General features: G+C 33.9%; 1 protein-coding gene across 14 annotated transcripts in view; it reads left to right on the top strand.

Moving 5' to 3' along the window:
- The first annotated feature begins 341 nt into the window (after positions 1-341).
- Positions 342-17,274, top strand: part of LOC123681116 (dedicator of cytokinesis protein 1) — a 54,465-nt gene continuing 37,532 nt past the window's right edge. For 9 of the 14 annotated variants that reach the window (XM_045619330.1, XM_045619326.1, XM_045619329.1 and 6 more), the window contains exons 1-2: positions 344-536; positions 12,367-12,644. In XM_045619330.1, coding sequence (XP_045475286.1) covers positions 491-536; positions 12,367-12,644 — 324 coding nt within the window. In that variant the 5' untranslated portion in view covers positions 344-490. Of the gene's footprint in view, positions 537-12,366; positions 12,645-13,038; positions 13,386-17,274 lie in introns of those variants that run through there. The other 5 variants (XR_006747631.1, XR_006747630.1, XR_006747629.1 and 2 more) reach the window with 2 other exon arrangements.

Here is a 17,274-nt window from a genome sequence, read left to right as displayed (position 1 = left end):
AGCAATTTAAGGAGAGCTTATGGGTTAAGGGTAAAATGTGGAATCGGCCGTAAATCAGGATTTTCGACTAATGGAACTGGAGTATGATATGTTTCGTGAGGTCGAAATCATAATGTGAAATATGAAAAAAATTCGAATTTGATACTCTGAAATCTATGTATATAAATATATCGATAATATCGGTGGAAAATATCGACAATCGATAGTATCGAAGTTGAAAATATCGACGGCATTGATCGAAAATTTTCTGGGAAAATATCGATATTTATTGCCCATCCCTAACACACACACCAGCGATTCTATGGATCTTAGTCACAACACTAGATGTCTAAGGTGTCTTTTCTCTGGTCTTGTTCTGTCAGATTTGTTTATTTGTGTAGGTGATGGTGTTTAGGAAGGTGCTGAGTGTTTCTGATAATTTCGTGGATAATCCTAGTGATGATATTTAAAACAATTTTAAGAACTGAATCAAACATTCAACAATTTCAAAATGAGTGTGTGGCAGACAGTTCCCGAAGAAAGGTCCTATGGAATAGGTTAGAAAATGCTTCAGATATTACCTCCTTCAATAACCAATTTTCAAATAATAAACTTCCCAACAACTTGTTGATTTTAAAGCTCCCCTGCTCGTATCGGATCATTATTTATAGATTGTTTTGTCAAAATAAGGCTATGGGGCACTTTTCAGATATATTTGCCCCTCCCTATTTTTTATCATGGCTTTCCCACATCCTTTACTATAAATTATGATTCATGTTGCTGGAGATTGATAGTGAATATAAATTGAAGAAAAATTTCGACTGATTCATAATTGGAATAACTACACGATTTCTTTGAATATTAGCGGTCTATTTGTAGTATTATCATTCATTGATGAATACTTCACTCTATAATTGCTATGAGCTAGATTTACGAAGAGCTTAAGATATTTCCACTATCATTCGACATTTTAAGTAAATTTTTGTGGCTGCGAATATTTTCGTTTCATTATATCTACTTTTCTAAAATATGCAGTGCTTTGGTGAGGAAATAAAAACAACTCTTAACATCCTTTTTAGTTTCATATAAAAGGGGACTACGTAATTGAGCTTTATTTGAAGTCCGCATGCAAAATATTAAGCAGTAAACTTGACTGCTCATTAAAATGTTCATTGCATTCAAATGGGAAGGTTCATCTAGTAGATTTGTATCATAATTGAATAATTAATAAAATACAGAAGCCTATGATTATGAAATTTTCTCTTCTAGTATGAGTGAAAGTAATTTCATAACAGTTACCTATCTAATTGTTTGTGGGGGGATATTCATTATTGATTAAATTTTTCTATTTTTATTAGGAATACTGATGAATCCAAGGAAGTTGCATTGCAACTGCTGAGAATTATCTCAGATGAAATGTAATATGCATATCAGAAAATAAACAAAATATATATTTGTTACAGGATTTCTGAAATCTTATAAGAAATTTAATTATTGAATATCATACTGCGGGTTTTTGCATCCGAGTTAATAACATCCGAAATGAAATAGATGCGGTGATAAAATATTGTTTTCAATAGCAGCCTTCCGAATACCGATATAGGTACGTTTTGTCAAATTCATTATTGTAGAAGTTTTCGACAAATAATTTTTAAGCGCTCGTTCTACTTAAGTAGTTCATTTCGAATTTTATTCGAGGTTTTTTCATTAACATTAACATTTTTATTATTAATTTTTGAGCGCTCGTCTCCAAATCCATAACTCAATGTGTGTATTTTTATAATTTTGAGCAGGGAACGAGGGATTTTAGTCTATAAAATGTTGGAATTGAGGGTGAATTGCACGGAAATAGATGGGATTTAATGGCATTATGAGGGAATTGAAAATAATTGAATCGAATGGAATTTTATAAGAACTTCATGGAATTAAACGGTATTGTGAATGAATTGAATGGACATGCGCAGAATGCTGTTTTTGACGAAGTGAAGAAAAAGAACTCTACAATTTTCAACAGTAAATTTCCGAAGAAAAAAAACCTTGAAATCAAAATTCGAAAATTATTGGCTGTCTGAGCAAATAGAAGAGAAAAGGAATATATGGCGATGTTACATGTTACATGTTTCTGTAACGAAAAAATTAAAATCAAGATTGTAATTAACAAATTATTAAGGTCGATTATGATAAAAACATGATGATACTCCTTGATGCCACAGAACACCCTAACTAGTTAGGGTGTTCTGTGGTGATACTCCAACTACCAGACCGGTGTGAACTTAGCATACCATTTCCAGCAGAATGTTTGACGGAAACACCCGAAGGCGGTGACCAGTGGCGTACGGAAAAATAAAGATTTTTTATGGAAATATTCACTAGATCGGATATAAATTTCGGAAGTGGGTTCCGTATAGGGCTGGGACTTTTTCGCCTTTCGAATATTCATTCTGAAATTTATTCGATTATTCGAATAATTCATTCAAACAAATATTCGTGTTTGATTATTCCTGAATATTCAACTATTCGTTATTTTGCCGCACGCCACTGGTGACTGCCTTCGGGTGTTTCCGTCAAACAGTCTGCTGGAAACGGCCTGCTAAGTTTACACCGGTATTAATGAGCACTTAAAAGCTCCTGACGTACATTCGTTAAACAATTGGTCCTTGATAGTTCTATTAATTTCTAATAATTTAGTTATGTACAATTCTGTAAAAAAATAGCTATTATTATTATTACATATCAACCTAATTTAATTTCAACCTTTGTTTCGGAGACGAGTATTGTATTCGCATGAATTATCCAATAAAAAACTTATGGTATCCATCCATGGGCGCCCGCAGAAACTTTTCTCAGGGGGGCAAAATGAAAATTATTGAAAAACGATAAGGCGTCCATGATTGTCATTGAAAACCGGAAAATTGTTGAGAATCCATTACTTTCCTTTTTTCCATGCCCTTTGGATTGAGAAAGTAATATTGAGGGTGTTGTGCTGAAAAATGAGGCAATCAAAATCTCAGGGGAGGCCATGGCCCCCCCTGGCCCCCCTGCGGGCGCCCATAAATCCATCAATTAAAATATTCTCTAACCTTCCTTGAGCTTGCACAGATGACGGTTCATAATATGTAAAATCATAAACATCGAGTAAAACAAATAAGTATGTAATAATTGAATTACTTTCATTCAAGTTCAAACCAATCAGTGATTTTTGTTTAAAAGCAGATTTCAGATCACTTTTGTTGATATGGCCTAATTTTCTGTGTCAAGTTTTTATTGTAGGCTCTGAAATGATATTTAACGTTGCTGATATTTCTTCAACACTTTTTACGTTAACCAAATTTGTGTTTTTTGCTTCCAAAATGACATGTCTACTTGGTTTTTTGATTATCGCCCTATTTTTGTAGAAATACACACTATTTCCTCTGTCTGTTATTTCGAAGACTGATAATAAACTAGCCGATAAATCGGGAACGAAAAATGTATCGGGCAAATTAACGTTTCCAGAAGGATGAAGAGTTATTTGTACCAAATCATTTCCAGATATCGGTGTAGTTTGATTTTTCGAAGCTAATCGGAGTTCTCCTAGACTTTCTTCAGTCCATTTTTCGAACATTTTTTTATTTCAACACATGGGAAGTTGATCCGCTGTCCAGATACCAAATATTTGGATTCGGTTCAAGATAATCAATGGTTGCAAGACTTCGATGATTAGTCATAAATGTAGCTTCTTTCTTTCAAGACCAGCAGTCTGAAGTAGAATGACCCAATTTATTGCATTTTCCACAACGAGTTCTTGAAGTCTTATCATTTCTGATATTTTGTTTTCTTTGAAACTGCCTTTTTTATATTTGCTTTTACCTTAAAATGCACTTTCTTTGGTCTGTCCAGTATCATGATTTCTCCTTGATTCATTTTCTTCTAATATTTTCACCTTCAAAGTTTCAGGATCAGGTAAAATATCTCTCGACTCTAATGCTATCCGAAATTTTTCAAATGAGGATGGTAGAGAACAAAGCATCATTATACTAAGAAGTTCTTTCGGAACACTTATATTCATGTCAGCTAATTTGTCAGCTGTGACCATAAAATTTGTTAAATTCAAATTTATTCATTCCAATATATAATATACAATATTCTCCAATACATAAGTATCCGATCAGAAATATATGACCTAAGCAAAGCTTGTAGTTATTTTATACACTCCGATCAACAAAGAGGAACACAAAAATATTAGCTACATTAAAAATTAATTCAATCGAAAACAACTGTCCTATAACTTATAAATGAGAAAATAAGCTCTCTATAGGCTGCCAATATAAACTAGCACATATTCTCGAATGCAAAGTAAAATATACTTTTTCCACAATGTAAGATTTAAGTTTTCTTTTATCTTTTTTGTTCTTTATATTAATAGTCAATTTCATCTCAACTGGAAGAAGGCAATAATAGTTTTGGTGCGTAATAAGATAAACTGTGCTGTAAATGTGTTCTATGAAATCTTGGGACTATTATATTTTTATTTTGTACACTTCTTTTATTATGATTATGTTCAACGATACTTTGTTTCTTTTTACATTGGTTTATTAAAGTTTCATAATTAAATATTTGTTTTATATTAAGTTGTTTCGTCCCGTTGTATAAGCTATCAGTATTGAACAGTCTTCCAACTTTATGAATGATCTTAGTATAGTATGTTGGACAATTTCCAAGTGCTTTAAATGAGTACGAAACATACCACCCCATAGTGTAATACCATATCTTAGCACCGATCCGACCACAGCATCATAGACACGATAAGCAATTTATCAGACATGTCAAAAATACCACTTGCATGTCCCATCGTAAAAACCGATCAATAATGAGTCCCAAATATTTAATAGATTTTTCCTAAGAAATGGTAGAACAACTGCAATCGCAGATGTTAATGCATTTAAAGGAGTGAATAGTCACTTTAGAAAAACCTGGTTGACCATTGACAGTCAATGAGAATGCGATGAATTTTGTTTTTGCCGAATTCAAACTCAATAAATTCTGCGTCAAATTTATCGATCTCATACCATTTTCAGTTGCTCTATAAGTTTCATCCCAAGTTTCTCCCTCAAACGTTACTACCGAATCATCTGCATATGAGATGACATTTATATTAGGGATATTCATAATATCATTTATGAAAATAAGGAACAATACAGGTCCAAGAATGTTCACGAATGCCTCCATTTTCACGTAATTTTTGCGAAATAAGCTGTATCCCATACAGCTCTAGAGGTTGTAAAATTTTTATTTGTTTAAGTTCATTGGGTGAAATAATCAGAATCAATTCTGAGTTAGCAGATAAATCCTTCTTCTGCCATGTTGTTCTTTCTTCAGCATCCACAGAAATTAACGTTTCACCAGTCTCGTAATCCCATAGATCTTTTTTTTAGGATCGCTTGTGCTTGTAGTCGCCAGGTATCATAATTTTCTTTCCGCAGAGATTCAATTCGATACGAATTTTGAGCCAAAACAAGCTGAACTCACTTGTATTTCCTTTGGGAATCAAAAGATTTCAAAAACGGTATATTTATGACCTTATTTTTTGCGATGATAATAGATGATCTCCAAGTATGAGAAAATGAAAATCACTAACTGATAGATTTGTAGATAGTACTTTGAGAATAAGAATTGTGCAATTTATTCAACCTAAGAATACAACTGACTTTCATTCGATTATATTGTTGGGATATTGTATATTATTGGTTGTTCCCCGAATAATGTGAATTGTCATATTTTAATTCTCTAGATTTCTCGGCTATTTGTCTGATAATGAATATCGCGTCAATGATCATGTCCTGAAAATCAGGTCATATATTTTTTTTCTGAAAGACTGATCAAATCTTTGTTCAACTAAAACAACATTCAACTTGACAGCGATGTCAAATCCATTTGGGTTTCTGAAATATTGTTCAGGGTAAAATTAACCCAATCTATGTTTGTTTGGATTTGACATGTCTTGACGCTGTGTGAGGCCATCGAACCAGAATTTGCCTTAGAATGCGTCTCAGAAACCCAAAACGTCGCTTGACGTACAATTCACGTGCAAAATTTGACCACTGTGTTAACTAGCAGAATGTTCAAATAAATGAAGTTAACCTTACTTTCAGCAACCCAATTATCCGAATAGCACCCTGTTCATCTAAATTAAAGCCCTAAGGGTATTAAAGATTCTTGGATATGAATCCATCTTGCTGATCTCAGTTCATGGTTTCCGTTTGTCACATTCCTTCCGAGACACCTTGTATAGATGCCGCAGGACTTTGCATTTTAGGAGTTGTTGCTAAATGATAGACCTCTTGACACCCTGTACACACAAAAGTTCACGAATTTTCATAATAACATTTATTCATTATGAACACATATATTTGTGGAAATTGCTTTGTTTATTATCTAAAATAATATTTTCTGATTTATTGGACGATTAAAACGAAACAATTCTATTCGTTACTTGCTAGAACTATCAAAATTCTGAATTGAATTGAATGTTGTATTAGTTGAACAAAGATTTGATCAGTCTTTCAGAAACCGGGGGTATATTTATTTCCAGAGGTCTGGAATTTGGCAGTGAGGTAGAATTTCATGAATATTGTCATTATATATATATTTTATGTTATCTTGATAGTTTTGAAAATTTGATTCATTATTCGTGAACGAAAGAAATACGTAGATATATATAAGTTGAGTCGATAAACGTTGATATGTGCTCTCGTTTCCAATTGTCTTATGCAATGAATGATGCTACATTGTGATTTCGAATACAAGCTCGATTTCCCATGTTTAAGTGCTTAATTGTTGTGATGTATCATCTCCGTCCTTGACTTCTCGATTTACGACTTGTCAACAATTAACCGGTGACCTAGGTAGATGCGAACATTGTTCATACAGGAGGTAGTCGCGTAATGGTAATACATATCTATTTTCTTCTACCGGGCGATTTAAGAAACGTTAGTGTTTCAGCCAGTGTGACCATATATAGTAGAAATCTACTATTTTAGTAGATTTCAGGCCACCTATGGTAGATAAATTTTTCATATTAGATTATGGTAGATTTCTAGATTTTCGTAGATTTCTGCATTGTTCGTCTGTTAGGTACTAAATGGGTACTATTCGCAATCTGAACTTGGTTTTCAGTGGTTTCATTTTTGAAACAAATAACATAAATTCATTATCAACAAATTTTCATCTGGTAGTTAACGAACATTTGCTATTTATGAATAAATCTTACAAGAATTCAATAGTTTATTCACTCAGAATATAGGATTTATTAATAATTAACAAACTAACATAATTCTAGCGATCCAATCTGTGGAAAAGTTTAAGGACACATCCCTCAAAGAGAAGCGCATCTGCTTGAAGGATCTGTCCTTGAACTTTTCCTTTGATTTGAATTTCCTTTTTAAACATAAAATCTGTGTTACTATAGGCTTATTGAACGCCGCTTAGCACATCTGTACTGAATTTTGGGTCTAGATCGTTTGTACCTGCTAAGTTATTAGTAATGTTGGCAGAACAGTGGTTAGAGCGAACAGATGCGATCAAGATGACCAGGGTTCAAACCCGGATACCCTCAATATGAACTCTAAAAAAGAACCTAGTTTGACAAACGGTTCCTCTTAGAACTTGACATTCGGATGATAAAAACAACCAAATAACTATCAAACAAATACGTTAACCATTACTGAATTGAAATACCTTTTTATTCAAGATGGAATAATGTTTATTAATTATTACTCAATGATATACATATAAACCTCAACTTTATTTATTTATTATAAATAAATGAAGTGTAATAATAAATGATGATCATTGGTGGGATTTCAAATAAATTATTTATTTCCATGAAACTAATATTTGTTTGTCCATATATCTAATAAATGATTTATTAACTATAATGCATTTTCGATAATAACAAATAAACACTTCTCTCAGTGTTTAGATCAGAGTGGGAGCCGAATAAATTATTTTCTTAAGATTGTGCATATCATAAGAGGACAAAGAAAGTGCCCTCTGCAAAGCTGTAACTGTAAACTTTTAACCCCTATTGCCTCTTTGAAAGAACATCTCATCTCTGCCAAACAGTATTTTGTCAGCTTTAAATATCATTGATAAATTTTAATGGCAAATACGAGTAGTATGTTTCAATCAGTGGCTCTAAGGTGTAGTAAAAAGAAATCCTTTATTTTTGCATGAAAAACGAGGCTTTAATTACCATAGTTAGAATGATCCGATTTAGGTCCGCCGTTCTGTTTGATAACTTGTGCCATTTTGAAGGTAGTATCGTTATGCCTCTCTCATAAAAGCCATCGTCCTTATAGGCAAAAAATTGAGACAGTCGATTAATCAAGTCTTTGTTAACTCAAATTTTTCACCAGTAAAATCGTTTGCCAGGGACAGTAACATATGGCAATCACTTGGTGCCAGGTCCGGACTATAAGCTCGCCACGTTTCGACCACGGCCATTTTCGCTTGACCTTGTCGTAAGTTATCCACTTATCATCAGCAGTCATCAACCGCTTCAACCTTAAGGCGGCCACTCACGAGGCTACCATGTTCGAGCGTTCGGATAATTTTACAGTCGGGCAGCTCGGGACACGACCGCACGACTGTAAATCAGAGAATGAACTTGACTGCCCGACTGGAATCTCTTGGACGCTTGGCGTTCAAAGTCTCGAAAAAACGCTTCGTGAGTGGCGGGCTTTAGAGTATGTTCATTTGATAAGCGCTCAACGCGCGTTGAACGGGCGCTGAATAATTGGATACCGTTCACATAAACGCACCTTGCCGCGTCCGCCCGTATTCAGTTTTAATTCTACTCTTTACAACGGTGTATGGAGAACCTAATTTTGATGACCCGTTTCAGCCAAAAATCAATCTTTCAGCTCGAATGAGCCACCTTCACTATTTTGTTTTTTTTTTACAATTACAAGCTCATTTTTATTGAGCTCCGTTTACAAACTAAAAATTCTAAAAAAAATTCGCATTCTTGAAAAAATAGAATTGTTTTATCATGCTTACAATAACAAAAATTAGATCTGCGTTTTCAAATCAAATATTCAAATTGTTCTCCATTGACTTTCATACAATAATGCAATCTTAACTGAAAACCGTCTCTAACACGGTTTTCTTATGATGAACCATGGTTCAGTATAATAAGAGTTATTTGACGACACTCATTTACATTTATTTGGCGTAGTTCGTCCAAATTTTCAGGCTGAGTCACAAAAATCTTGGGATATTTTTCCAATCACTATGGGATCAGAAATATACAGGGTGGCTCATTTGAGATGGAACGCCCAGTTTATGTGCACACATTATAATATATTTTTTACTTCATTATCATCTTCCTTCACAGAATATGGTGACGAGTTCTTCCCAAGCCTGTCTCTTTGAGTTTTCATCTGAATATACACTACTGGTCACGTCCTATATTACAGGACATTTCTCTATTTCATCTATGAATAATTCAATATTAGGAGCGTCCGTTTCCATTTTAAACTATTTCTGACCGAAGGAAAATAAAAAGAAAACACGTCCATGTCGTCTATCAGCTCGTGCAAGCGCGCTCATCTGAACGGTTTACATTAGAAACTTATGATCTCAAAGCGCCCGCCAACGCGCCCTTACAACGGTTGAGCACTGGCACAGCGTCCAACGCGCGCTCCATAAAAACGCGCGTTGACATGGTTACGCTTCCGAATAAAATGCATGTACTTGTAAACGCGCGTTGTCAAAACGCGCATTGAGCGCTTGTCATGTGAACGGGCTCTTATACAAATGGTTCCAAACGGTTTTTTGTGCAATCTTTAGCTCTTGGGCAATCAAAACATTGCTCACATGACGGTCGGATTCGACGATGTCCATGATTTTATCGACATTTTCGACAATTGGCCTTGGTGCATCTTTGACATCGAAATTACCGGAACGGAATCGACGAAACCAAAATTGCTCGTTGTTGGCTGTCACAGTATCAGGACCATAAAATACTATATTTACATTTTCAGCCGTCTGGCTTGCATTTTCGCCTTTCTCGAAGAAAAACTGTAAAACGTAACATAATTTCTCTTTGTTAGTACCCAGATTTGACGCGCGCTCAAACTAAACTGAGTCAACTAATCACAAAACGGTCAGAAAGGTTTTTGCAGTACGAAATCTCATCTTCCTAACGCCAACTATTGAAACCCGATCAGACTTATACAACGCGAGTCACGGATGAAGCCATTAATTGGAAAAATAAAGGATTTCTTTTCATTACGCCTAATATTTTATATTATATTACATACAACATACACATGAACTTCTTATTATACATCTGAATTTAATCCCAATTGATATTTAGATTTGAAATTATCAGGATTACAACATTTAGAATCGCCATATTAAGGCGATTTCCCCGAAAATTTCAAGGGTCGGAAAGGACAGAATTGAATTTGATGACTGCTTATTGAAATTTACAGAAAATGAAAATTTCGAACGGCCATATTTTCAGAACTCTTAGTCGGATTTTGCTCATATTCAAAATCCGAACCTACCATGAAAATTTCAAATTTCTATGTGTTTTCGTGTTTACTATCGGACGGACAGTCATAATTGAATCTGAGAACGGATTTATCATCAGCAAGTCCAACCTTGTGACTAGGGAATCCAATCCTGCACCAAAATATCAATCCCGCAAATCCGCGGGATAAAAATTATCAATCCCGCGGATCCGAAAGAATGCGGGATTGTTAACAATGCTCATAAGTGATTATTTCATGGCAACTGCTGTCAAGTTTTGCCGCGGGTGAACTCGAAAAATCTACCGACTAGTGCTGTCTTACAGTTTTTCGAACTAGAAACCATTTGTTATTCAAAATTGAACGTTTGTGATTGATGGAAATCAAGTCGAGGGTCGGAGTCTCCAAGTATGTACCCGTACTCTTATTCTGATTGCATTGAAGAAGGGTCATGTTTTAATAACTGGCCGCCTTTTCATATCTCTAAAAAAATATAGTCTTGGTTCTTAAAAACAACATGAGGTTGATCCGCTCCGCTGAGTTTATCATTATTCCCTGCAATAAAAATCTCCAAACCGTCTTTACTTAACCGTCTGTTTAATAAATAGCACATAGCAACTCAACCAATATAAGCAGCATTGCCTATTACCCTATTTGGAAGAGGGATGAAGTGTATTTCCCAAAGAAGAAAAGCAACATTATCTTCGCTTTCGAATTATGTGGAAGTTGTTTACACATTCAACATATGGAAAATTCCTACGATTTTGCATTCGGACCTAGTTACTGTTGAATGCCAAATGTTTTCAGCGGAACATATGTTTTTAATCCCATTTAGCTTTCGAAGCTTTGCATGCCCTACCGCCCTTTGTATTTTGTATGCCTTAACTTATGAGTGGTTTATTGCTTTCTGGGACGTTTCGGAAGACGTTTGCGCTCTTATTTTCTAATATGCAATTTTAATATTGAATCCCGCAGATTCCGTATAGAAAATCGCGCAATTTTGATCTCGCAGAATTTCAGAGGGATTACGCATTTGCGGTATACAGCATTTTTGGGATTGGATTCTCTACGAACCTACCATGAAAATTTCAAATTTCTATGTGTTTTCGTGTTTACTATCGGACGGACAGTCATAATTGAATCTGAGAACGGATTTATCATCAGCAAGTCCAACCTTGTGACGAAATTATACAGCAATCTTATATTCGAAAGTGCAAAAATAACTACGGATCCTTCCATGTCCAAAACCAAATAAACATTATGATTTTCATCAAATTTGGAAATTGGACGTTTGCTACAAGGCATTTCATCGAAATCGGGTGAGAATTATAGAATTATGAAGCTTAATTATCTTATAATAATGTAGGACACGTAACCGAAGCTGTTCAAAATGGCCTGAAATTCATTTTGTGAGTGAAAATTCTGAATTCTGAAAAAAAAAAAAAAATTTTAATCCCCAAAGTGATAACAAAACTTTCTCTTCCTTCAGTAGTGATATATCAATAAATATTACTCCTACCTTCAAAGGAGCAAAAAGGAAATCACAATTCGAGAAAAGCCCACTGACTTTCAGATCATGTTGGTAATCTTTTTTCTCCTGTGATTTCCATATAGCATATAGCTGAATTTTTTCAATGACTCATCCTTAAAGAAAAATTGAATATCCTGAAATTCGGACTTATGAATTTCCCCAAAAAAATTATCTTTCCAGTTATAAGATTTTTTCTCCATAATCTCCCTAGCGGAAATACCTTTCGAGCGAAATTTCGATATTCACATACTTAGTCGGGCTTTATTTATTCCATGAGGAACTCTTTGTTGTTTCAAATCGAGAAACCTGTTATGATTTTATAATCATTTTTTTTTTTAGCAATATATAACTTCCAAGAAGAGGGTGAGTTCAAGCTGAAGCTCACTGTGGGAGATGCTGTTCATATTATAGAACAGGAGGAAAACTGGTACATCGGCTATGCGGTCTACAATCGTCATGTACAAGGAATTTTTCCTAAAAATTATATCCATATTAAGCCATGTACCGTGGATTTGAGTGGATCTTTACCCAATTTTGTGTTGAAAGAACCGCCCATAGCACAAGAAATTACTACGGTTTTAAGGGAATGGAACAATCATTGGAAAAACCTTTATGTGGTAAGGTTTCAAAAAATCTATTTGGCACTCAACATTAACCATAAATTATAAGTAGAGTAGTATACACTTTGTTCTTAGCATGTTCACCTCAAAATTTATATGTTTTTATAAATAAAAAATAAATAACTTACATCAAAACAGTCAACTAATGATTTGAGGGTAATATATCCATCGATATGAGTCTATGGATATAATACATGTCGATATATAAAAATAAAGACAGTATAATAGGTCTATTGTAATATTTGTCACTTCACATTAAGAAGATGAACGAATCTTCAAGATAGAGCAAAATATTAAATTTGATAAACTTCTATGAAATGCAATCATCATCAACAATTGCTTGTCAAAATATGCTCACGCTTTTTTTTTTTAATTTTAAATTCGATTCTGAAAAACTGTTTGATTTGCATGGTATTGCATAATATATTACATATTTGGGTTTTAAAACGAAACCAATTTTGAAAGAATCAAATCAAAACATTTGAATTACAAACAGAATGACATATCGGCAACATCTTAAACTGATGGCTACTGTACGATGAGCAAATATCCCGGTATTTTGAAAGCTTCAAACAGTTCAAGAACTTTCCGGTTGGAACCAAAATCTTACTAGATGTGACGTCATGTCGTAACTAAAGTGAATAGACTAGGCTGTGCTGTGTTCATAAACTTACTTGGAGAGTAGAATAGAGTGTGACCATATGATCAGAAATATAATCAGGAATTTATTATATAAAGGTAGAAAAAACACTATATTAATTTTCAACGTATACTTCGGCGATCGATTTCGGTTTACAGTGGAACCATCATCAGGCCTGCTGAAATAAGGGATACAAATAACACATTCTGGTTTTTCAAAATGGCAAAAATGAAAGGTTATCTTCTTCTTCTCCTCAAACAGTTCAGTCTTCAGCCAGTACTGCCCCTGATTGAGAAGTTATGTTGAGAAAGTTCTTATATAAAAGGAGAAAAGGCGAGAATGTGCATACGTACCGTTTTGTTTTCAACTGAAATAACAACCATTAATTTTCATTAGTTAAATGACTTTTCTCTAATTCTGTGGTTATTCCGTTCATTCTTCCACATCTTGTAGAACAAAATCGTGCGAGAATATATCAGAAACGCACAGTTTTCATGGTTATATTTTATTATTCTATGTTGGCTCTCCGAACTTTCCGCTACGGCTTTATCTGTCAATTCATCAAATTGCCTTAAAGAAATCAGTTCTGCCAACCAACATTTTTCAATGCAAAAATCACTAAATTATATTTATGGAAATATTTCATTAATTTCAATGAAAATGCAATGAATTAGAGAAAATAATGTATAATACTCGTACAGAAGGCTCATTCTACCACTCGTTCATTCCAAAACTCGCCACTTCGTGGCTCGTTTTTGAATTTTGAACTCGTGGAAGAATATCAATGCCTTCTGCACTTGTATTATAAATAACTATTTTAGAATTCTTCACGGTGAAGTTTCGGAATCTAGATAACGTTTTTCTTCTAGGAATTGACGATGATAGGGAAAACGGAAGTGGGAGTTCATGGAGAGGACGGGAATGTTAAGGTTTGGCAGGTAAATTCAAATAGATTAGATGAAAGGGGTTATCAGTTTGAATATGTTTTTGGATGTACCGAAATCCAAAATTTCGTTTAAAAAGTTCGCGTCATTTTTCTTTTTTAATATTTCGTATTGTTTTGATAGTGCCATTCTATGAAAGTTATTTTCTGAATGTAAAATTTCAAGGTTATCGAAATTGGTACTGTGATAATTTTCCCTCAGGTGTTCTCCTAGAGATGAGATGGGTCCATTTTTTTTGATGTTCGTTAAATCTTTTTTTCATGTTTCGAGTCGTCATTCCTATGTAAAAAGATTCACAATCTGTGCAGGAAATTTCGTATACACCACCATATTGTTCTTTTCTATTTTTTTTTACAATTAGTTAATAGGTTTTCAAGGGTTAAATGTCGTTTGTTAGAAAGGGTATAGTCATACTTCCTGAGAGTTGAAGTTAATTTTGGGTTTAGGTTTTAATTGAAGGGTTATTTTTCTTTTTGTGGAGTTCAAAATGGTATCCATGAAAATGTCAGTATATCGATTGGCCTTTCCGATCTGGCATACCTATGGTCTTAATTTCTTTGTCATAGTTTTCTGTGGATAATGGGATGCTAAGGAGTCTTCTAAATAAAAAAGGGAAAGCTGGCCTCCTCGCTGAGGGTGCGTGATATAAGTCGTGAGGGATGATCAAATCAGTTTGTGTAGGCTTTCTATAGATGTTATATGAAAAAACATTTTCGTCTCCCAAGGATATTGTCAAATCAAGATAATTGATGCAATTGGACACCGACCTCTCCAGGGAAAATTTATTTTTGAATTAATGAGGTCGAAAAAATCTAACAGCTGTTGATTTAGTTCCCGACCAAATACAGAAAATGTCATCTTCATACCTTCTCCACAGAATAATTTTGTCACTATTTGGTAGTTGCATAATTTGTTTTTCTGCTTTGATCACATATATATGTCAGCTATGAGTCTACTGGATGGTAAGCCCATTGGTAAACCATCCTTCATTGTGTAAATTGAGTTGTTGAAGACAAAGTAATTTTGTTCAACAATTAACTTACTTAGTTTTTTGATGTTTTCTACGTCTGTATTGTCAGACTCTACGCATTCAGCCAGATATTCCTCAACTAAGCTAAGTGATTCACCTATAGGAACATTAGTGTATAAATTTACAATGTCAAAAGAAACTATCGTATACTTTTTATGAGGATCAAGCTCTGTTAATTCGATGCTTCTTATCAATTACAAAGAGTTCTTCACTGAAAACACCGATCTGTATTCAAGTTTTTTGATGAAGAAGCGGTTGATAAATCTAGAGATCTTAAGGCATGGTGAAGAAACCGCAGATGTTATCGGTCTGATGCTTTTTTCAAGCTTATGTAACTTGATCAAACTATATAATCTAGAAAGAGAGGGATTCTTTTCTTTCATAGAATGGATTGTTTCCCTATTTGTTGTGTTGGGAGAGTTTTTTCAATAGTATCATTAACATTGTTACAGTACTTTAGAAGTGCATTTCTGCATTCAACTATTTCATTTTCATCAAAAAATTTAAGTGTTTTCTCAATATAGTATAATTCTTTACTCAATAATACTAAACCTGCATTTTATCTGCTTTAGTCATTATAAGGTTGTTATCTGCTATTATTTTATGTAGTTTTTTTTTAAGATTTTTGTTAATATGAATGTTTACTGTAAGATGTTCACGGTTACACTCTCCTTCTTCTTCCCAGTCCTTGAAGGCTCTAAGGGTTTTTGCTATATCTTATGCGATCACATCATAGTGGGGGTTGTTCCCGATTTGAGTTTCGATATCAATTGCAGTCTTGAAAACATCCTTTGATCTGGGTATTGGAGAAAACATGTGCCCTAAATGTAGGATTTGCATTTTCAAATCCGGAATTTACTCAACGTCGCGTCGTTCAGAAACTTACCCTGACAAATGTCATTTATACAAGTAAACAAATGTAAAGGTTAAATTATACTTGTACACAATGATATGATAACATCATTTTATATCATGAATTGTTGATATCGTAAATGTATAATAAAACAATAATCAAATTTGAAAATATAATGTCACAGTTCATTTCATAGGTACCAAAAAATATTTTATTTATTTTTAATCCAAAGAGAACCCCAGTTTCTTCAATTCTGCTAGAAATTCTTTTTGAAGGGCCGTTTTTCCTTGTGGCAATTGTTGCGGGTTTGTTATCTTTTTTCTTTCTTTTTCTTGTAAGAATTTTATTAGCTCGGGAGTCTTAGTTTTATTTTTTTCCACTCTGTTCCTAATCAATGTCCCAATTTCATTTGAAGTTGGTGATATCTAATGAACTCCCTGAAATAATAGTTATATTTGAGCTATGATTTAGCAATGTACTCTGCTTTCATATAATAAATTTTGCAAAATGATAAACTACCTTTGTGAAGAGGATGCCATGCAACATCGAGTCTATCAGAAAATATTTCGTATATTTGCTCGAAATTTGTATCTGAAATGGTCATGTTCTTCCCCAGACCCTCTGACGCCCATATTATCCATAAATTTCATTTGGAGTTTTCGCAAGTGTTTCCATTTTAACTTGCACTGTTTGGAGTTGAAATTATAGCCACTGCTTTCCATCGCTGACGCCATAATTTTCCAAACAGTGTCGTTCCTGATGAAACTGCACTTGAACTTGCTCTCATTAGCCTTATATAGTTCGATTAGTTTCATTGTGGCATGTGCATTTTGATGAGGTATCTTATGATGTTTGAGGATCAGGTTGCAATAAGGCATGACCTGTTGAAACTTCTTGCTGACCTAATGTTAATACCTCATTTGGAGTGTCCCTACTTAGATTCTTTTATTGCTGACATAATCCCATTAGTTCGTTTGATTTAGTTACTTCAAAAATGTCTCCACTATTCTTGAAATAATGAATATTAATACAAATATTAATTATTACATTTCCGCTTAAATATCTTTATTTTTCAGTTTCAATATGAATCATTTCATATTCCATTATTGAGAATTTTTAAACATGAATTATATCTATTTAAATTTCAAACAGAATAATAA

The sequence above is a fragment of the Harmonia axyridis genome, chromosome 5 (genome assembly GCF_914767665.1).
Source record: "Harmonia axyridis chromosome 5, icHarAxyr1.1, whole genome shotgun sequence".
Classification (NCBI taxonomy): domain Eukaryota; kingdom Metazoa; phylum Arthropoda; class Insecta; order Coleoptera; family Coccinellidae; genus Harmonia; species Harmonia axyridis.
Note: the sequence above shows the minus strand (reverse complement) of the source record. Positions and strands in the feature narration are given on the sequence as shown.